Source organism: Augochlora pura, chromosome 1 (assembly GCF_028453695.1).
Source record: "Augochlora pura isolate Apur16 chromosome 1, APUR_v2.2.1, whole genome shotgun sequence".
Classification (NCBI taxonomy): domain Eukaryota; kingdom Metazoa; phylum Arthropoda; class Insecta; order Hymenoptera; family Halictidae; genus Augochlora; species Augochlora pura.
The window spans coordinates 17,395,243-17,416,144 of NC_135772.1; the positions used below are offsets into that span (position 1 = coordinate 17,395,243).

The 20,902-nt window shown below is 44.1% G+C and overlaps 1 protein-coding gene across 11 annotated transcripts in view; it reads left to right on the forward strand.

Moving 5' to 3' along the window:
* Positions 1-20,902, forward strand: part of LOC144471129 (CUGBP Elav-like family member 1-A) — a 359,655-nt gene that overhangs the window by 196,742 nt on the left and 142,011 nt on the right. For all 11 annotated transcript variants that reach the window (XM_078182896.1, XM_078182905.1, XM_078182914.1 and 8 more), the window contains one exon: positions 503-672. In XM_078182896.1, the coding sequence (XP_078039022.1) occupies positions 503-672 (170 nt within the window). The remainder of the gene's footprint in view (positions 1-502; positions 673-20,902) is intronic.

A 20,902-nucleotide genomic window follows, 5' to 3' on the forward strand; every position in this document is an offset into this window, starting at 1 on the left:
GCTTTGCCAAATGAAAATGTTTATTAACTCGGCGCAGCTTTACGAGTATCGTGTTTTTGAAGTCGTCGCGCCAGCGCGCGGCCGTAACGCGGAAAGAACTATGGAGTGGGTAATTACGCCGCGAAGAGTGATTTTGTTTGCACAATAACAATTTTTCGATTCCCGTGAAAGGGGAAACCGTTTCGCTGGTAATTAGCTGGATAACGGGTGCTGAATTCCGAATGCCAATTGTTACTATAATTATAATATAAGAGAATGATATTTTAACATTTATATTATGGTAATGTAAGAAAATAATATTTTGACATAACCTTGACATTTGTATTACAATAATATAAGGAAATAATATTTTGACATAACCTTGACATTTGTATTACAATAATGTAAGGAAATAATATTTTGACATAACCTTGACATTTGTATTACAATAATGTAAGGAAATAATATTTTGATGATATTTTGAAATCATATTTTTATGAAAATCCGTTGCTTTGTGTTACAGTATAATGAACAACAATGGCATGGAGCAGCCGGATCCCGACAATATAAAAATGTTCGTGGGCCAGGTGCCGCACGACATGGACGAGGACGATTTAAGGACGTTGTTCGAGGAGTTCGGTCGTGTGCATCAGATAAACATCCTGCGGGACAAGATCACCGGAAGCCATAGAGGTGAGCGATAAAGAACGGCAGAACTAGCAATTCGTCGATGAAAAAGGGAAAAAAGGAGAAAAAAAATGGGGGTGGGGGGACAACCCGATCGGACCCGTTTCACCGATGAAAACGGCGCCGCCTCGATTTTCGAGGAACTTTGAAACTTTCGGCGACGCGACCGGGCGAAATTACAATTTGATATTCGGTACGTACCCGGGTACCTAAAAGCCCTCCCCGCCGCTCCCGCCGCCGGACGCCGGACGCCGGACGCCGAGCGAGTCGGGGGTTTCACGTTCAAAATGAATCGTCACAGCTGCCGCAATCGTTCGGAATTCGATCGAGTTATGGGCACGTTCGGGCAAAGCCACGTTAATTTAATTATTGGAACTTTTCTCTGCCGCTCGATAATCCTCCGTATCGCAATATTCGATAACGAACAGATTTTTCATTAGTCCGCCGCATAGCAAGAGATACTTTAATCTTGTGGCAATTCTATTAACTACACCGCCCTCTCTCTCTCTCTGCCCGTCCCCGTCGTTCCTGATAATCGAGCAGAATTCAATTGTCTCGCGTCGTTTATTTTTAATCGCGCGCCACTGGCCGACCGGCCGCGCCGCGCCGTTGCTCGCGTGAATTTTCGACGACGTGTGTAGCGAGAGCCCTGGTCCGCTCGTTTCTCGTCGTCGAACGAGCCCGGTCGAACCACTCACTCGTCAGAGCCTCTATCCAAGAATTCGATCAACCGATTCATAGGTTCGTTGCTAAGAAGTCAATTGTTCGCGAAATGTTCAACGAAGAAACGAATTAATCGGGACGCGTTTCGTAGTTGCATGCGATCGTCGAATTTGGTAATGGAACGTTCGTATGACAAGCGCGAATGGATGTACAGTGAATGGGGGCTGTAGAAACAGGGGTAGAGAGGAAGGAAGAGAGGGACGGAGGGAGAAGGAGAGAGGGAGAGGGGGAGACAGAAAGAGGTAGAGGATAGGTAGAGAGAGAGAAAATGGACACCATTTACGATGGCAGGAAGGACGATAAAACGTTGCGACACGATCGTAGACCGAGATTAAACCAGTCTCTGTTCGTCCGTGCCACGCGAACATAATTCGAGAATAAAATAATTCTCGCGCCGGGCACCCGAGTAGATTGAACGATTTCAGCAACGGTTCTGGTCGGATGATGTATCGCGACGGAAACGTTCAACGGGAATATTTCATTCGCGCCTCACGATTGCAACCGTGTTTCCTTTCTCGCAAGGCGATCTCGCGTTATCGCGGGCTTCTCTAATTTCCCGCGTACCCCCGGACGCCGTTGCAATTTTAACTCTTTTCCTTTGTTGGATCGCTTCGATCGAACGCCAAATTAATTTTCGGCGATTTGCATTGGAAGGAGGAATAATCAAGTCAAATATGAAAGAGTTAAGAGATGTAGAATAAAAAAAGATGGATAATTAAAAAGTAGTGTTAAATTATATTATAATAGTATTATACAGTATTATATGTTGTAATATATTATATATTACACATTATAGTATTATACAGTATTATTTGTTTTGATATATTATATATCACACATTATAGTATTATACATTATATTTACTAGTATTATACTATATTATTCCTTCTGGTATTATACATTATATTTAACAGTATTATACTATATTATGCCTTGATTAATTCCTTATTATACCTAATAAATCATCTCCCTTCGATTCACGACAAAAGGAATAACCCAACGATAAAATCCAGAAAAGTTAATCATTCTTGCACGCTAACAACACAACTAAATTAAACAAACTCCCACATTTGAAATTCTCATTTTTCAGCGCCTTGATGAATATTCGAGTGGCAATATTAATATCAAACCGGCCAACCACTTTTACAATAATTTCTATCGGAATGATTCATGGACAGCGAATTTTGGAATGTAGTAATTACATTTTTAATTAGAACACATTTTCTGTGATACGAGATCTTCTACATAACCGTGAAATTATTTCAAAACCCCTTTCATGAAAACTATATTTTTATTCGACGTCTATTAGCGGCAATTAAAAGGACAAATCTTTATATTGCGTAGAGACTGCGCGGTCTAATTAGCGAAGAGAAAATTATCGAGCTGCTTTGACGCACGGGGGAACGAAGAGGCCGGAGACAGATTCAAAGGGTTAGAAATCTCAATAAATCCGACCCATTTCATTTCTATAAAATTAATTAGGACATACTGGGAGGTTGCGATGGGGTCACAGAGAGAGTGTGCCGACAATGAGAGGAAAGGAAAGCTTGAATTAATTCAGCGGTGGCGTTGCCCTAACTCGCAGTCTTGGTTTCTCGGATCGCCGTCCTAATTTTCGTCGTGGAAGGCGAGGAGAGAGAAAGAGAGAAAGAGAGAAAGAGAGAAAGAGAGAGAGAGAGAGAGAGAGCCGGTAGAAAATAAGTAGTATACGTGGGACACGTGAGGATCGATGCCCGGACAGTGGTGCTCGCACTTCCACGGTCCTTTCGCTATCGATCGAAGGGAGAACCCTCCGTGTCCTTAGTCTTTTACCTCGGCCACTTCGAAATCTATCTCGCGCGAAGCGAAGTCTTCCGAATCGCTGAGTCGCGCAATTTGCTTCTCGTTAATTGGAAATACATCGTTCGCGTGCAAATGCTCCGCTTCCATGGAACTCTGCTTCACAAGTAACAGCATCGTCGCGGAGGAAATGATCACCTGTAGAAAACTTGAAAGTGAAAACAAATGCATCCAGGATATCGATCTAATCACGGGCGAACGGTAAGAACAGAGAAAATATTTGGAACGGCTGAGAATATCGTTGTGCCGACGACCTGACCGGCGGAATAAAAAATGAGATTCTTGGGTAGCAGACACGTAATTCGATTTCCATTTACCGATGCAGATAGAATCGGAACGTGGATAATTAATGAGGCATTCGGATAATACAGGGCGGGGACCGTAAGCAATTTTCTATGCCCTAAATAGTAACCGATAATTGATTTACGAGCGGCGGGCGCCGGTTATGTCCCGTTTCCTGAATAAACCGTGGCTATCTCTGCCGAGGCGGCGGGTATTTCTCGAAATACAAAAGTGTCGCGATTCCTCGAGAGCTCTCGATGCCGCCGTATGGAACTATACGGATGCGGCATTCGGCCTATTCAACGCTGAACCTGAGATCTTTTGGTTGAGGCGATTCATAGTGACGAGTTAAAATCGTGGTAGAAATATACAAATGTCTTTGATTGAGATGGCGGATGGTATAGTAATGTTTTTGGTAATTAAGAGAAATGAAAATTGCAAGAGAACATGGCGAATTGAAAGATATTAAAAAATCGAGTTAGGTGTCTTAATGTTCTTGATAATATAGTAAATTATAGTAGACTGAAAAAGTTGCTATGATATCGAAAAGAATTTAAAAGGAATTATTATTTTAGGTAAATTATTACAATGATAGGTGTAGTATTTATACTATATCTATAAATTAGTTAGTTTTTAACTCTTACGTAATTTATTCATTATATTTAAACCAAAAAATTATTTATACTTTGACCGCGATTTTAGTGAAATTTACTTCTGTGCAATTGGCTCGTTTCTCTCTAAAATAATTAATACACATGCACGCAAAGTATTGTCTTAATACTTAAATTAAGTATTGTCTTATACTGAAATCAAGTATTGTCTTAACACTCAAATTAAGTATTGTTTTATACCTAAATTGCCAGTAAAAAATTATTTCCCACGTTTTAAAACTACTCCACTAAATGTCTACTATTTTTTCCAAACACCATAGAAACTAATTCACCATGCCATACCTAAAATAGTCTTCTTCAACCCTTGCAATCTCCACAGAAAATTAAGAACTAGCGTCCCCTCAACGATTACATTCCCCATCGAAAGCGCAGTCGTCGATGGACTATCAGTTTCAGCAGTTTGTCCGATCCATTGTCGACTCGCACCACTTGCCCCGATCTCCTTTGCCTTTAAGTTTCGACACCTTCGAACGCACTCGTCGTGTCACGCTTTTGTCGAGTCCTAAAGGAGCGCCGGTCTCGCCGACTACAGTAGTAACTCGTCGTTTAGAGATACTCGATTCTATTTATTTCTTTCTTTTTTTTCGCGCGCGCGGGAGGTATCCGCTGGCCCGATAGAACTCGAATTAGGAAATTCTTGGGCGCTCGATCGTGACAAGGAATATTTTACCGAGTCGCGAGGATAAGCGAATACCAGCAGCCGAAAGGGAATCTCGGGGAAAAGGAGGGAGGGAGGGAGGGAGGGACTGGCTCGTTTGATCGGGATTCTTCCCCTCTTGTCGTTCCCATCACAAAGTAACGGAGAGAGTATCGAATTCCGGTAGCTCTCGCGCGCGCAGAGCCAATCGAACAGAGCCAAACACTTTTTGAGACTCCGATAAATTGGACGGGTTTCGGCATTTCGGAAGTTTTCGGGTCGGCGCGCTCGCGCTAGTCCTGTAAAGACGAACTTGCCCCCGAAGACGCAAGTATCGGCGGCGCCGAACCTGCTTAATTTCGATCGGGGAAACTTCTCGTGCCACCGTTTCGATTCTACTCGACGGCGGCTTTCTCTCGCCGACGAGCTTCGATGTCGGATCGTTTTGTTTTTTTTTCCTACGGCGAGAAACGTCGACCGACGATCGCCGGCCGGGCCGTGTAGCAGCGTGCACCGGCGGTCAAAAATGCGATTCGATGAGACGGCTTCCGCGGGGCTCGGGGCACATTAATTCGCCATTACGTCGGGGTAATCAAGTTAAATTTTCACAATGGCAAACGAATTTCGTCCGGACCCGGTACTCCCGGGCGCTACCATCAATTTTGCAGCTGCGCGTGACGTTTACAATTCGTCTAGATTAATCGTTCCGAAAGTTCTCAGAATTTCCGCGTTTCCCGCGTCGCTGGCTCGCGAAACCATAGCTCTCGGAATCCCGGGTTTTGGCCGCGCCGCGCACCGCGACCCTCTCCCCCCCTCCCCCTCCGAGCCTTTTCTTCTCGAAATGGAACTGGAAAAATGTGTTACGCTCGTACACAAATCATCGCGATTCCAGGAATTTCAATGATACGAACTTTCCGTCGTTTTTGGAAACCGTTCGCGGTCGGTGGCACATGTTCTTTACCTTTTGTTACCGTATTTGTTATAACAATTTACAGAACGATACTTTGGAAAATGTTAAAAAATATTTAAAATATTTAAAATAATAATTGTGGTAATATTAAATACTATAGTATGCTGTATTGTTATATAAAATAGTGTGCTATAATATTATAATAATATTACAATGTTATAAATAGTACTAATATCATTAGCGAATTGTTGATTTTTATGCAAAATATACACCGCATTAATTGCAAGATATTGCAGCTGTATGCACGTTCATTTCACTTATTAATAATTTTATACTATAATAATATATAGTATAGTATACTATAATACTATAACAATATTATAATATCATAAATAGCATTACAAATGTTACTATCACGAATAAACCGCGGAATTTATGCAAAACAGAAACTGTCAGCATTAATTGCAAACTGCCACAGTTACATGCACATTTCTTTTACTTATTAATAATTTTATTTACTCGACAGGAATATAACACAGTGTTTACCGGCACTGGAAATATTTTTACTGTTCTGCGTTTAAATAAAGGGGATGCATACCATCGGAATGGAAAACACCGATATTATACCACTGTAATTCTCGGTCGTAGCTTCGTTCGTCCATTATAGAAACCGATATCCAGGAATACCTCGCATGTATTTACCTATATCTATCAGTAATTTTTCCGATATTCCGAATTTCGTTACAATTACCAAGATTATTTTAAGCGGAGTTCAACAACCCCGGTATTATTTTCTTGTCGTTCTATATAATTCACGGATCTCGTAAAACATGTCTTACAATAATCTATTTATGTAATTAGAACGCTTTAATTTTTAATTATTCTTGCTCGATCGGAATATCGAGATAATACCGGTGTTTATTTTAGATTTTCATTGATATATCGGTAACGCTGTTATTAATTTATTGCTAATTCGGTGTTATATCGATTACAGTGTAGCTTTGCTGGGATAATGTTTTATTCATTTTTTTTAATACTGCATAAAATTCTAAATTTAGTCATTAGCGTCAATTTAATCGTTAGCTATGTTACTAATTTCTTCGTGTAGATTTATAATAAATTTGAGTGAACCTAAGACATATGATTTACTTACTTAAATATTAATTTATTATTAAATAATTTATTATACTTAATTTACTTCATTCACTTCATTTACTTAATTTACATCATTAATGCAAAAATTATTGTCAATAACGCCTCAAATTAAAAAATTTGATTCCTCCTTTTCGATTTCTTCTTTTCCATAGAATTACCCTAGAACACCCTGTACATTTTCCCCGTAATTACATTTTAACAGTCGCGTAACGTCACGCGCGTCATCGGAACGAATCAATTTCGTAACGAGAAGAAATCCATTATTCCACGCTGCCCGGGTTCGCGCGGGAATAAATTCGCCAGGAACGAAAGAGTTAATGCAACGGGATCGCTGGTTCCGAGCCGATAGCCGAGATCCACGAGCTATAAGGGGGAAACAAGAAAACGGGAGAGAAGCTATAGCAAGTATGCAGGCACGCGGCTAAATAGAGGTTTTATTGCTTCCCTGAGCACTCTGCCCGAGAAACCGGAAGTTCGCCCCCGCGTTTTCCCTCCAGCACCCCCCGCCGCCGCCGCGGTGGTCCCCGCGGTACCGCCGCCGAGAGAGCCCTTCCTCTCCTATCCACCGAAAATAAACGGTGTTCCGCGTCGCGTTATTTATGCAAGCCGGTGGACACGAGATAGCTTCGAAAAGTTTCGATCCTTCGCCAAGGCGGAGGGGGTGAGAGGGGCGCGAGGGTTGAATCGCGTTTTGCGTTTCGGTCGCTCGAAAATTCTGACATTTCGCTCCGGGTCCTTCTCGTTCCGGAATTTCATGCTTGACAGTTTTAAATGGGGCTCCGCGATGGAATTCGAAATTGTATTAAAGTCCTGGAGGGGCCCGGGAGGTCTCGCGTGCGCGTCGCTTTGCCGGCCGCATATTTTCTATACGGCCGCAATCTAATTCGAATTATTTCTCGCGCCCGTTTTCAGCGTCGTCCTTTGTGCTACTTTTCCGCGTTTCCTGTTCTACGAACACCGCGCGCGCGCGCGCGCGCTCACCGACGAAACTAATGGAAAACCTTTGAATATTGGAACCGTCGTTCTATGAGATACTTTGGACGGCTGCGATGCTGCGATGTTCTATTTTTTTTGCGAATGTTCGATCGTGTTTCTTTTAATAATTTTACTTTGTGTTTTTGTTAATACGCTTGTATGAACATGTACTTGATTTGATACGGTGTTTAATGTTTTTGTTAGTGAATTGATTAATGAGTTATTTAATGCTTTAGTTGACGCTTTAGCTAATGCTTTAGTTAATGCTTTATTCAATGTTTTATTTAATATTTTATTTAATGCTTCGTTTAATGCTTTATTTAATACTTTATTTAGTGCTTCATTTAATACTTTGTATAATATTTTATTTAATATCCTGCTTAAGGCTTTATCTTGTACTTTCTTCAATACTCTACCTAATACCTTATTTAACAGACTTAAAAGAACGAAATAACGTCTATACTTAATAAAATATTAATAAAAATCCTTACGACGAGCCTGCAAAATACAGCAACGGTTTAAACGCATCCATTTCCTCGATATTCGATCTCATCCAGCCGACACGCGCAGTCCGCCCAGAGTTTCCGTCCAACAAAGCGCGAATATTTTCCGAAGGTTCAATTACAAGTGAAAGTTCGGCGGGGCGCGAAGTTTTTCCGGGCCCACCCCTCCCCCCTTCGAAGTTCTGATCGCCGCGCGCGGCACCCTGCGCGGCAGTAGTTCGCAAGATCAACAGACGATATTTCAGTAAACTAACCGTCGCTTAAACATCAAACACTGGAACGTCTTCATTATGGTAACGCGTCTTCGTAGAAATTCGTCGACGGCGGCCCGTTGGGGGGGAGGGTGTACCCTCTCGAAGCTCTTCCTCGAATTTCCCCCGGATCGTGTACCTTGTTGTATGGAAATTGCTCGTAGGATCCGTTTGCCGCACACCGCCTCTGCCCCCCTCTCCGCCCCCTCTCTTCCACCAGCACCCCAGTTCGCCGTCGGTGCTGCCAACCTCCTGTTTTACTGATCGATCTTATAGCACTCGTTGCACGGAAGTACGCTCCACCATTAATCACGGGCCGCTATTAATCGTCCTTAAGTAGAACGACGTTTCGAGGCGCTCGCGCGCGCGCGCGCGCGACTCAGCCGCGCGGGTTCGAGCGAGTTGATGCGGGTCGGCGAAGGGGTGCGCGCAGGTGGTCGAGGCGGCGGTGGCGGCAGGTTCGGGGCCAGAGTTTCGGGCTGGTTTGGACCCGGGTTTGCGCGAGCTGGTAAGAGCAAACCTGGGGGAGGGAGTGAGGGGGGGGGGGGGGGGGGGATGGAGGTCGGTCTCTTGCCTCTTTCAATCAGGGGAGAAGGCGGCGCGGCGAGGTTCGACAGCCTGTCTCCCGGCATCTCCCGCAGAAATCCATAGAAATCGCTCCGCTTTCGCTCTTATTTGTCGTTTCTATGGCTTGACACCTGCCTACCAGTCGAACCGACGATTGATGATCCGACCGCGGGTACACCGCCGACTAAGCCGGGAACTTCGTGCTTCTTCTTCTTCTTCTTTTTCTCCTTTTTTTTATTTTCCCGAGACAAATTCGACGCTCCGTAAAATATACCTTCCGACGCGCGAATTTTATGAACAAGCCCTATCAAAGTCGAGCGGCGACCATAACTTTTGCGACGTGGTTGAGCTGCGCAGGAAGGGGGAGGCCATCGAACGGTCGTTTAAAATCAAGCGTATATTTTATGAGCTAGCCCTTCGTGCTGTCCGATGACCTTAGAGGAAATATGATGTTCCGTTGAATTTCTAGCTTGCTCCTTCGTTGTCGCGGTGGAATGACTGACAAGTTACCTTTCATAGTATAGAAGGTCATGTATGTTATAGTGTGAAGGGTTGACCAAGGTAATAAAATATTTGACAAGTTACCTTTTTTAAATTATGCAGGGTAGTTTATACTGTGATTGACGTTTATATTATATTTATTATATAGGGACTTATTAATCTAAATATATTGTATATTAATATACATAATATTGATTTAGGAAACCCGAATAACATTCTTCTAACCCACTTACCATCTCCCTTTTTTACATTTACCATTTTTAACTAAAACAATACCGCCTTCCTAAAAATTCTTACAATTTAACAATATTCTATCCATTAAGACATATTTTATTAATACATATCATAAAACATAACTATTTAATCTAATCGAATTAAAATTGTAAAGTAAAGTCATAAACGAAGAAGACCCAATATATTCGCGTAAAGATCGATTCTCAGATCGAAGAAGATAATCTCGTCACCCGCGCGCGGTCGACGCCGCGCCGAAACCATTAAAGGAATTCGAGGACGGAAACAGGGTGTCGCCGATCGTAAAACGAACCGTATCACCGTCGAACTTTCGAATAGGTTTGTTCTTATCGGCGGCGGCGGTGGCGATTTTCGACGCGCTCATTCCTTCGAAATTTCGCGTGGCGTGTTTCCACCCCCTCCTCCCTCCTCTCCAAGCTGCTCGAAGTTCGCCGGATTCGCGGTGAACGCGAGTGTCTTTTCAGACGACGCACTCCGACGGATTAGACGGAAAAGTTTAAACGAAACTGCCACGCGAAACGATTGGAAAGCCGTGCATCCGGGACGGGTAGGGAGAGAGGGAGGGAGGAGCGGGGCGGATCCCGCGTTTCCGGCGTGTTCGATTGAATACCGCGACGGCGCGAGCCGCCCGCGTAAGAATAAATTTTATTCCCTTCTCCGGCTGCAAAGGGAAACTTTGTTCCCTTTTGAAGGACATTTCAGATCCGCGGGAAAATGGGGGTCACGGAACGAAATTTCGCGAACGGATGCGAGCGGTTTTTCCAACCCCCCCCCTCGGAGAGCCGCGAACCGTCGAAACTGGTCGAGTTGCGCAGGATTTGAATCGACTGAATTTTTAAAAAGGAGAAGGAAAGCCGTGGCTTTTTTTATTTCACAATAATTTTAGAAAACTTATGCATTAGGAGGGGGAACTTGTCCGCTGCACTTGACGTTCCGGCTCAGCCATAAAAGTGTCACTGCTGACGCGCGTGATTGATGGCCTACTTGCGTCGTATCGCTATTGGAGACTGAGAGTGGGACAGAAAGTGTCATCGTTACAGAACGTCTCGTTTCCTTAAAAAAGAATCGCTGGATGGAAAAGAAAAAATGGCTCGCCTGTTGACCCGCAACCCGCGTCTCAATGAGCGAGAGAGGGAGGGAGCAGCGCGTTTAAGTACCGTCATTTACAATCGCATTCGAAGGTAAGCCGGAAGTTTACACGGCACATAATCCCGGTCCGTTCTGCTTTACTCAAGGGAGCGTTAATCCTGTTGTTCTTATTAGGAGCGAGCAGCAAGCGGCACAAGCTACTACAGCCATTCAAATTGTATTTCTTGCGAGGGTTGTGTACGGTAAAATCGAGCTGTCGGATATATATATACATATATATAGATATGTATAGTCGAAGTTACGGTAAATACAGTTCAAGTGATAAGTCACCGAGCCGATAGCGAGAGAGAGCTGTTGCCGTCGCGATGCAAAACCTTAGTAACCCCCGACCCCAACCCCCCCGTGAAACACGTTTTGCACGTGTCCTACAAGCAGAATCCGGTGATCGATTTCTGCTAGTTATCTCTGTCAAGTCGTCGAATCGCGTTCCCTCGATTACGTTTTCGTATCGTAATTCCGCGAACGGTGTGTCGTTGCTATAGCGTACCGGTGCCAAGATGCGTGCTCTCCTTTGCGGTTCTTTGTCAAGAAATCAGGAGACAATTGTAAGTTAGTGAGTTAGAAATTGACTTTATTAAGAATACTTGTAAATTGGTATTTTGTGAACGCAGACGTGAAACCACTAAGAAAAAAAAAATATGCGTGTGCTTGATGAGAGTATGCGTATGGTTGATAAGAGTATTTTTTACTGAGAATCGATCATTTTATCGAAAATAACAAGGCTATATTAATTTCCAATTTTCTTATTAAACAACTTACTTAGCGACGATTTTCGAAGAGGTTAGGTCAACTATGGTGGCAAGAAGCTTGACACAACCTATCCCAGCAATTTTACATCTTTAAGGCATTATCCTGGCAGGACCTGATCCGAGCCAAGAAGATACCAACCGTCTTGCCTCCGGCTGGGAACAAGAACTACAGAAGTCGGTTCCTTAGGATCACCTGAGTTTTTGCACGAATCAGCCGATTTGTTTCTTACGGCCGCGGCTCGTTCGATCGCAATTTATCAGCGTGTCACCGTCGTCGATGGAAATGCTGTATCCATGGAGAACGGAGGATACCTATCGTAACGGTGACGAGGATCAAACGTTAATCGCCGAAAGATCTTCGGGAAGGGTTTAATATCGTGGATAATGCGAAAGGGTGGTTTCTGTTCGTTTTGTGATTTTAGGGTGTTTTATTCTAGGGCTTGTAAAAGTCGTGGTACTGCAACTGTACCTTTGCTAAAAAGGAAAATTATTTAGATTTGATTATAGTGCCATTGACAATTTGATATAATAACTACATTATCTATACTATTATATATCACAGTATACTATTATATTAATACTAGTTACTATTATATCATAAGTATAAATAGTTACATCACTCTAATTTAATTTCGAAGAGGCCTTGTCACTACCCAACTCCATCACCAGCCTTCAACCCTTTACCCTAATAATATCGCGTCAATCACATTACAAAGGAACATCGTCTATTAAATATGTACATAATCTACATCTTACAAATCGAAGATTCTACCCTTCTAACTTCCATTGAAGTAAGGGTAGCAATCTGATAAGTATAAATTTTCTATCCAATATAACAATTTATTAATAACAAACAAAGACTAGTTAACGCAGCTACGAAATAGATCAAGAGGTAAATATTAATGCAAGGAGTTAATATTGTCTCAAATTTGGCACACGAACTTACAATATTCCAGAAGACAAGATTATACTTCTCTCTTTCCTTCTCAAGTCGCTATTCTTGATTTGTCGATAAAGGAGCCTATCAAATGGTAAATGCCCTAGATCAAATCCGAAAATTCACACAAAATCGAAATAACTCGATCGATGACTCTGAAATTAGAATGTTAAAATCTGTCATGGTTGATGGCACTTTAATACTTTTGCGCTATAAATATTTTAGGAAATTCTGTTTGTCCATTTTGCTACAGTAACAAATTTTGAAAGCTGGTCTGTAGTTACTATCTATAGTTAACTATCATTGCTCATAGATGAGTGATAGGACACGTAATTGTCTAAGAATTATGCGGTAAATCTTTGTTCAGTTGACTCGTGTCGATGCCATTTGTTTCTAATTTTTCTCAATACCTAGCTCACGAGTTCCTCAAAGGGTTCAGCAGCCTCTTCCTCGTTCCAAGAACGTATCACGCTTCCTTAGATGTTTATTTTCTCGATTCCTCGACGATTCCTCCAGCGAACATCAATTACATTTCTGTTCACCTTGATAACATCGTATAAATTGTTGAAATATCTCTAACAATTTTTTTCTCAGCAATGACTATGTCACGGCGATACCCTTGCGTATAATACGCACACGCGTCGTCCAACGCCAGGTCACAGATTCCGGCCTCTCGAAATCTCTCCGGGCGAACGAAAAATGTTCAGAGGCGGGTCTCGCGGAAGAAAACGAGACGAAAGATATTTTTGTATCGTCGTGCCCGTTCAGCCGGGAGAAACGGAATTTCCCGGACGGCGATGCTCTTCGCAAAGTTAGGCACCGCCGTTAGCGGAAGCCGCCGACTTCTGTATAAAAATCTTCGACGTTGGCCCGCGCGTAAAGGTTGTTGACAAATTGCATTCTGAAAGTGGCACACGGCCGGGTTTCCGCGCGTAAGCGACGAACGTCAGAAGCAAGCTACGTCAAAGGGCTAAAACTAACCGCGATCGTCGGGGAAAAAGGAGTAGTGTATACCGTATATATATATATACCGGGTATACCGGTTATACACACAGAGGGTGGTGTTCCATTTTACATCGTCATTTGAAATATTTCATCTCGACGGGCGCATCGGAAAGAAATTACGATACCGACGGCCGCGATAACGCAACGGTGCCGCCCGTGCAATATTTAACGCGGCCCGAAATACACGGTACGTAAAGAATTTAAATCTGTTCGTAAGACATATATACATAAATATATTGATAACTAAACGCGTCGAACGGTAGCCCAGAAAATTGTTGACCGTTCCACATTTTTTATTACCCATCGTATGGCTCGTATAGATCGATATTTTCGTTCTTCGCCGAGCAATATTGCCAAGAGTTTACCGTGAAATTATAATCATATCCGCCGGAAAATTTCGAATATTTTAACTTCCGGATGCGAGCCGCGCCAGCTCTTGTAATCCGCCGGACTAAATTAATTGAGGGCCCGCCACGTCGGCGAACTTCGATGGCAAAAATATCCGCGAGGAGTTCGCTTTCCGATATATTGTCTAACCGAACTCGGAAGTTTTCGTCCGATTTAATTTGAATAATTAGATACACGCGAACGGGATGGCTCTCGGTCTTGTCGAGTATCGTTGTCGGCCAACTTTGGCTCCGCGCAAAATTTCATCCACCGATGACGAGTTTAACCTCTTAGGCACGGCGCGGATTTTGCCCGAATAAAGATTTTCATAACTAAATTACCATTCTTCTTAACATACAATTTTTTCCGTATATATAGTTATTAATTACACACTTTCACTTTAATAGTTTGCTTTAATAATTAACCCCTTGCGCTACTATTCCTTTCACGCTGCGTTGATCAGCCCTTATTTCATCTTAATATTTTTAATAATAGGACCAGACAATTTTTATCTATTTGATTGCCTTTATGTACTTTTGTCTCTAAACTTTGATAACAGAGAAATTTATTTTTATTTCGATCTAGAAAAAAATGAATAATATTAATGTTGCATGGATGTTGCATGAAATATGTAATCACGAGTCTGTTATTATAGTGCAAGGGGTTAATAAAACAATTGAGTACAGCACGAAACATTCACGGAAGCCACTATAGTGACGCGTCGTGCCTAAGAGGTTAACCCTTTGCACTCGGAGCCATTTTAACTGTAAATCTGAAATAATTTTTCTGGTTCGTGGTATTTCCATTCTATTTAACAAAATCAATTTTTCTGCATACAAAATTTATTCTTGTGACTCCAGCCAACGATTTTACGACTAGACAATTTTTTCAATCTAAACCTTATTGTTACAAAAATTATTTTGCAACGTAATAGAATAATTTTAGCGGTGCCTCAGGGTCACCACTCGAGTGCAAAGGGTTAAGTTGGCGATGAAGACACAGCGCGTTCGATTCTGTCGCGCGTGCAGCGATCGCGGAAAGGGGGAGAGGGTGGAACTCGCGCGGGGATTTAACCAAGATCGAGTGGCCCGCAAAAAGTTCGTTCCGCGGGAGCCCGGGCTGCGGCGGGGCCGGCTTAATGTTCGGTATTATGCCGGCTGATGGATGCTGCTCGTTAATTTTATAATTTCAAGAACGAGCGTTGGTTACGTGCGGTAGCCAGTCGATTTTACGGGGTGCCTCGCGCCGGTTCACGGAAAATGGAGATGGAACTGGAGAAAAGACAGGGCGAAGAAGGGAGAGACGGGAGATAGGGATAGAGAGAGAGAGAGAGAGAGAGAGAGAGAGAGAGAGAGACGAGAGATATAGAGAGGGAGAGAGAAAGAGAGATATAGAGTTAGATAGAGAAAGATAGATGAGAGGCATAGCGATAGAAAGAGAAAGAGAGACATAGGGATAGAAAGAGAAAAAGAGACCACAAACGTAGAGATAGAATGAGAAAGAGAGACGAGAGGCATAGAGATAGAAAGAGAAAGAGAGACGAGAGGCATAGAGAAAGAAAGAGAAAGCGATGCGAGAGGCATAGAGATAGAAAGAGAAAGGGAGACGGAAGACATAGCGCTAGAAACAGAAAGGGAGAGAAAGAGAGAGAGAGCGAGAGAGAGAGAGGGAGAGGAACTGGAAGCGAGAGAATAAGGGAGAGAGGAATGGGTGCGAAAGATAAAGGGGACGGCGAGAGCGTGGACGAAGGAGAGCGAGCGCAGGAAGAAGGTGCGGAAAGTCTGAGGATGATTGGCCGGCAGAGCCGCCCCCGTAGCGTTGGGTACTAATATAAGAGGCTAGGTGGGATATACTCTTACAAATTGTCTGGTACCGGTGCCGGTGCCGGTGCCGGTGCACAGGCGCCGCCTGGGTTTTCTTCGCAGGAGGCCGCACGCAGAGGGGGATTTGTCTCCATTAAAGGGATTGAGGTTTTGTCGTATTTTACTCCCCCGCTCTTTTCTACTGTTTCTCCGTTTCCTACCCGGAGCCCAGCACTATTCCCGCCACCCTTTGAAGTTTTTCCCATCGCTTGTTCATTCATTAAATCTGCTGCGGTGTGCGCGCACCGGACCCGGGCTGTTTTAGAAGGTGAGCCGCTTTTTGCGGCCGACCGGGACTTTCTCTTGGAAATTTCTAGCAGCAGCCCAACCTCCCCCGCCCCCCCCCCCCCCCCCCCCTTGTCCCCCCCCCCGCCCCAAGCAAGAAACGACTCGTTCGTTATTGTCCGGGACACCGGGCGGTCCTTCCTGCTCCTTCGGAAGAATACCAATTATTCGCGCGGAGGATCGTCTTGAATGTATCAAAGTCTCGAACACTGGCGACAAAAACGAAAAATCTGCCGGGTTACCGAACAATGAGATTACTTCTGCGCGGCTATAGCGTTCGCCGGTCACAATGGAGGGTTGTATGGGGTTATACTGGGTTATCCAGGACGGTGGGAGGTTTGTTTTTAAATAAAAAACAAACCGTTTTAAATTGTATTGGTTTTTCTATTTAACTCTTTACACTCGATTGCTGACTCTGAGGTATTATTGAAATTGTTTCATTAGGTCTCAAGATAATTTTTATATCAACAAAATTTAGATCTAAAAAATTGTTAAATAGTGAAATTGTTGGTATAAAAGTGCACTTTGTAATAAAGAATGAAAATACTATGAATTAGGAAAATGATTGACAATCGAAACGGCTTCGAGTACAAAAGGTTAATTATCGAGTAGGATCTATGACGACTATAATAATATTTAATATATAACGCTTTATTTTTTAAAACTCTAAACACAATATCGTTCATCCTTTTTATTTCTTTTACACATTTATCTCAACAATTCCAAATATCTTCATTAAACTAAAATCCAAAGTAACAGATAAAAGGTGTTTGCATTACTATTTTTCACAGATAAAAAATATTTGCATTGTACGCTTTTGAAACGCATAGCACATTGCGCGAGCACATAATCAAAAAGTGACGCAACGCCGAGCGTAGTACAACATTTGAACAAGATTGCGAGCGCAACCTGTTCACCCTTTCGCGTGAACAGATCGCTTATAGGGCCGGACCATGAAATTATGAGCGTGGCAACACTTTCACGCCTTATCGCGCGATAATTTATGACTGGACGAGGACAATTTCGCGGAAACTGGGGCAGGGAGGAGCCCGGCGCACGGTCCTTGTCTCGATATTGTTTTATCGGACAGTTTTCACTGGAAACTGCGGGCGGGGGAGTGTTATAGATAAAAGCAAGCGGTCGAGTTGATCTACTGTTTTCACTTTGGAATAGAGACAATCGAGTTTGCCGCGGTAATACAGCGTTCCCCGGGGAAAGCTATTTACAAGAACAGCGGCCGAATGTGTTCCGTCGCGGCCGCGGCATCGATTTTGCCGATCTTCCACGTCTTTGTGAATAATAATCGACGAAAATTCGATAAGAAGCAAAAAGAGGGAAATCTGACGGCACCGTTTAATCGGCGAACGTTTCCGCGAGGGCCGCATGGATATTCCACGGAGCACATTTTCGCGGCTAAATATTTATGGTAAAGGTATCCCCACCCACCCACGGTCTCGGAAATTTATTCTTCAAATATCCTTCTATCACACCCGGGTACGCGGGCGCCGTAAGTTTCGTGCAAATTTGTCTGAGTTACTTCGGATATCTACCGAAATACAGTATCCTCCTTTTCCCACCCCCGACGTCTTTCCCCCCCCCCCCTCCCTCCCTCCCCTTCTTCGTCACTCGAGAGCTCAAATATTTGCACGATCGATGACGGTCTTGTCACCGTATAATGCCAGAAGGAGCGACATGTATTTGCATTCTTCTCCGGCGCTCGCCGCCGCGACGAAAACGAGGAAATAAAACGAGAGAGGTGCGCGCGCCCGGTCGCGGCGAGATAAAGCCGTGCGCCGATCTCGCGGATCTTTAACCTTGCCGCCACCGTCGTCGCGCGATCCGAAATTCGATTTCGACCAACGGTTTAATTGGTCCGGACGGTTTTGCGGACAAGATCTGTTCCTAATTACCGCGCGGGCGCGACGTCGCCGCGCCTAGCCTCGCTTTTGTGGATTCTTCCGCCGCGTACCGGCCGCGCTAATCTACGGTTTTTCGGCGCCGGTATCCGGAACGCTAATTGCCTGGACGAGACACGCGTAAATAACGCGACGGTTCTTCCGCGCGACGGCCGGCCGAAGAACCGGCCGAATAAAAGTTTCACTCAACAGGGACGTCGGGAAATGTTTCGACGACACAACGCGCGCGCGGACACGGTCTTCTCTGTGTGTATCACGTCGACGGCACATCGTCGTCGTCGTCGTCGTCGTCGTCGTCGTCCGTCGCACAGTCGTTTTCCGCGCGCGCGAGCGAGCGAGCGAGCGCGGTTTCAACTTCAACCTCCGATCCCCCTGCTAAACGACGCAGACATTTATCAATGAAATTATGAAACTACTACAAGAAGGTGTCTTCAGTTCCACGAGATTACGAGGATCAAGGCCCGTTAGTCGCAACTCCGGGACCAGACTTTAACTGGTTTTAGTCAAAGTGCCGTAATTCCCTGCGACGAAAACGTAACGAGTTCCGGGAAACGGGGACAATCTATTCCTCCGACGCGGCGTTACTCCCCGTTCCTACCTTCCCAACCGCCTCCCCTCCCCTCCCTTTCCACCTCCGTTTCTCGCCACGCCGTTACCACCCGGTTCGCCGAGGCCTTTTCCATTGCGGAAACTCCGAAAAGTAAAAGTCCGAAATCCTGTACGCAAGTTTAAATTAACGCGGTTCGCTTTGCCCGCGTTCCGCGTTCTTATTTTCTACGACGGCGTCTCTGCCGGCGTCGCTGGAGGGTTGGCGGTGGGGAAGGAGCGCGAAAGGTGGCCGGCGAGACGAAGGTGGTTCAAGATACCCGTGAAAAAGTGGCCGTCCGAGAGGACCGATGCTCTCCGGCCGCGTTTCACCCCCGCAAGTGAAAAATACTTTGCCCGGGATAAACCCCGCACAATTAATTTACACGAGATTCACCCTTCCTCCCCCCGTCCCCCCGTCCCCCTCTGCCGGCCTTCCTGTATTTACACGAGGCCGTAATGCGAGCGCAACCTACGGTGATATCCGTCCCCCGTATAGATTATAATGCCGGGCGAACTTGATCTTCCGAGTTCCTCTTCCACCGGGGGAAAAAAGTTGAAAACCAACCCCGAGCCTTGTTTTCTAGCTGTGCAAGGCTAACGACGACGTATACACCTATTGTCTCTCCGGGAAGTGGAACGCGCGATTTATGTAAACCGATGCAGTTACACGAGACGCTCCGAGGTAAAGAATCCTTGATCTCTGCCGGCGCTTTAACCTTTTATTCTGTAAGCAACGGACGGGTTGGGAATGTTTATTTTAGGAACGTGTTACGTCCTGTATGGACGGGTTTAAGACGTTTTTTAAGACGTGAAATTAAAAGAGAAGTATTTCAGTCATTGTACAGTGAAATGATCCCTTTCATATTAACGAAAGAATTCGTGTTATTTGGAACAGTTGTTAAAAAGTTATACCATTTTTAAAGTATAACTCAATTTTGTTATATATAGGTTTATAATTTATCCCCTCTATGTAGGTTTATAATTGTTAATTTATCCACTGTATATAGCTTTCTAATTGTTAATCTACCCTATCTATATAGGTTTCTAATTGTTAATTTTTTACTACAAACAAATTTTGTTATATCTAAGGAAAAAAATTGTGCCTCAGAAAATTAATAATGTACCAAAAGAAACCGATGTTTCGTTACTGATCTTAAAAATATCTAAAGAAAATTCCCGACATTATTGTTTAACAAGGACGATTTAATCCCACGAAGAGATCTCCGAATATCGCAGATTCGTCACCTCGACCGAAAACGATGCGTTCCCCATAAGTCCACCGCGCTATCGGATAGTAAAGTTAAATGAGTTGCCGCAAACGTTGGGATCGTTCGCGGGGGTGGCGGTGGTGGTGGTCCTCTATCATGAAAATCCTTTGCTGGATCTAACGGGGATAACGATAGAAAGCCGCGGGAATAATTGAAATTCTGTAGCCGACAAGCCGAAAGAAAATTTAATTTCGTTAACGTCGTTGACTGTGAAGCGGGGGCCCGGGCGCTCCGGCACAAATCACTATGACAGAATGTTTTCATATAATATGAAAAGCTCGGCGGAAGGAGGGTCGAGACGCGCGCGCGCCGTGGCTCCGTGCGGACTACTCAATCATCCCTCTTAATCCGGGACTAAAGTCTAAAGGAGTAAAGGTAATCAAGATAAACTACTGTCCCGGGAGAATTTGAACTTGCAGCTGGCTCGGAAGACATCGAAGTAATTAATTCGTATCTTTTCCCTCTTGTCGTGTAGACGCGACCTGCGAGAACAAAATGACCAGAGAGACCGAGTGAGAACGAGAGAGAAAGAGAGAGAGAGAGGGAGACGGCGAGTCGAATAGGGGAGAGCGGAGAGAGAGACGGAGAAAGACAGTTATCTTTTCCCTTGGAAAATGAGGCTTATGAAATAGACGTTTCAATTAATGCTGTTCGGGTATTCAGACGAGCCGAGATTAGAATCAGCCCGCGACCGCGTAAATTATTCCGATGAAATTAAAAGATATAACGGAGCCAACCCGGTCCGGTCCCTTCCCACCACCCACGCGCCCATCCCTCCCGCCATCGACGAGCCATTCTCTCGTATTGAAATACATTTCTTGTAT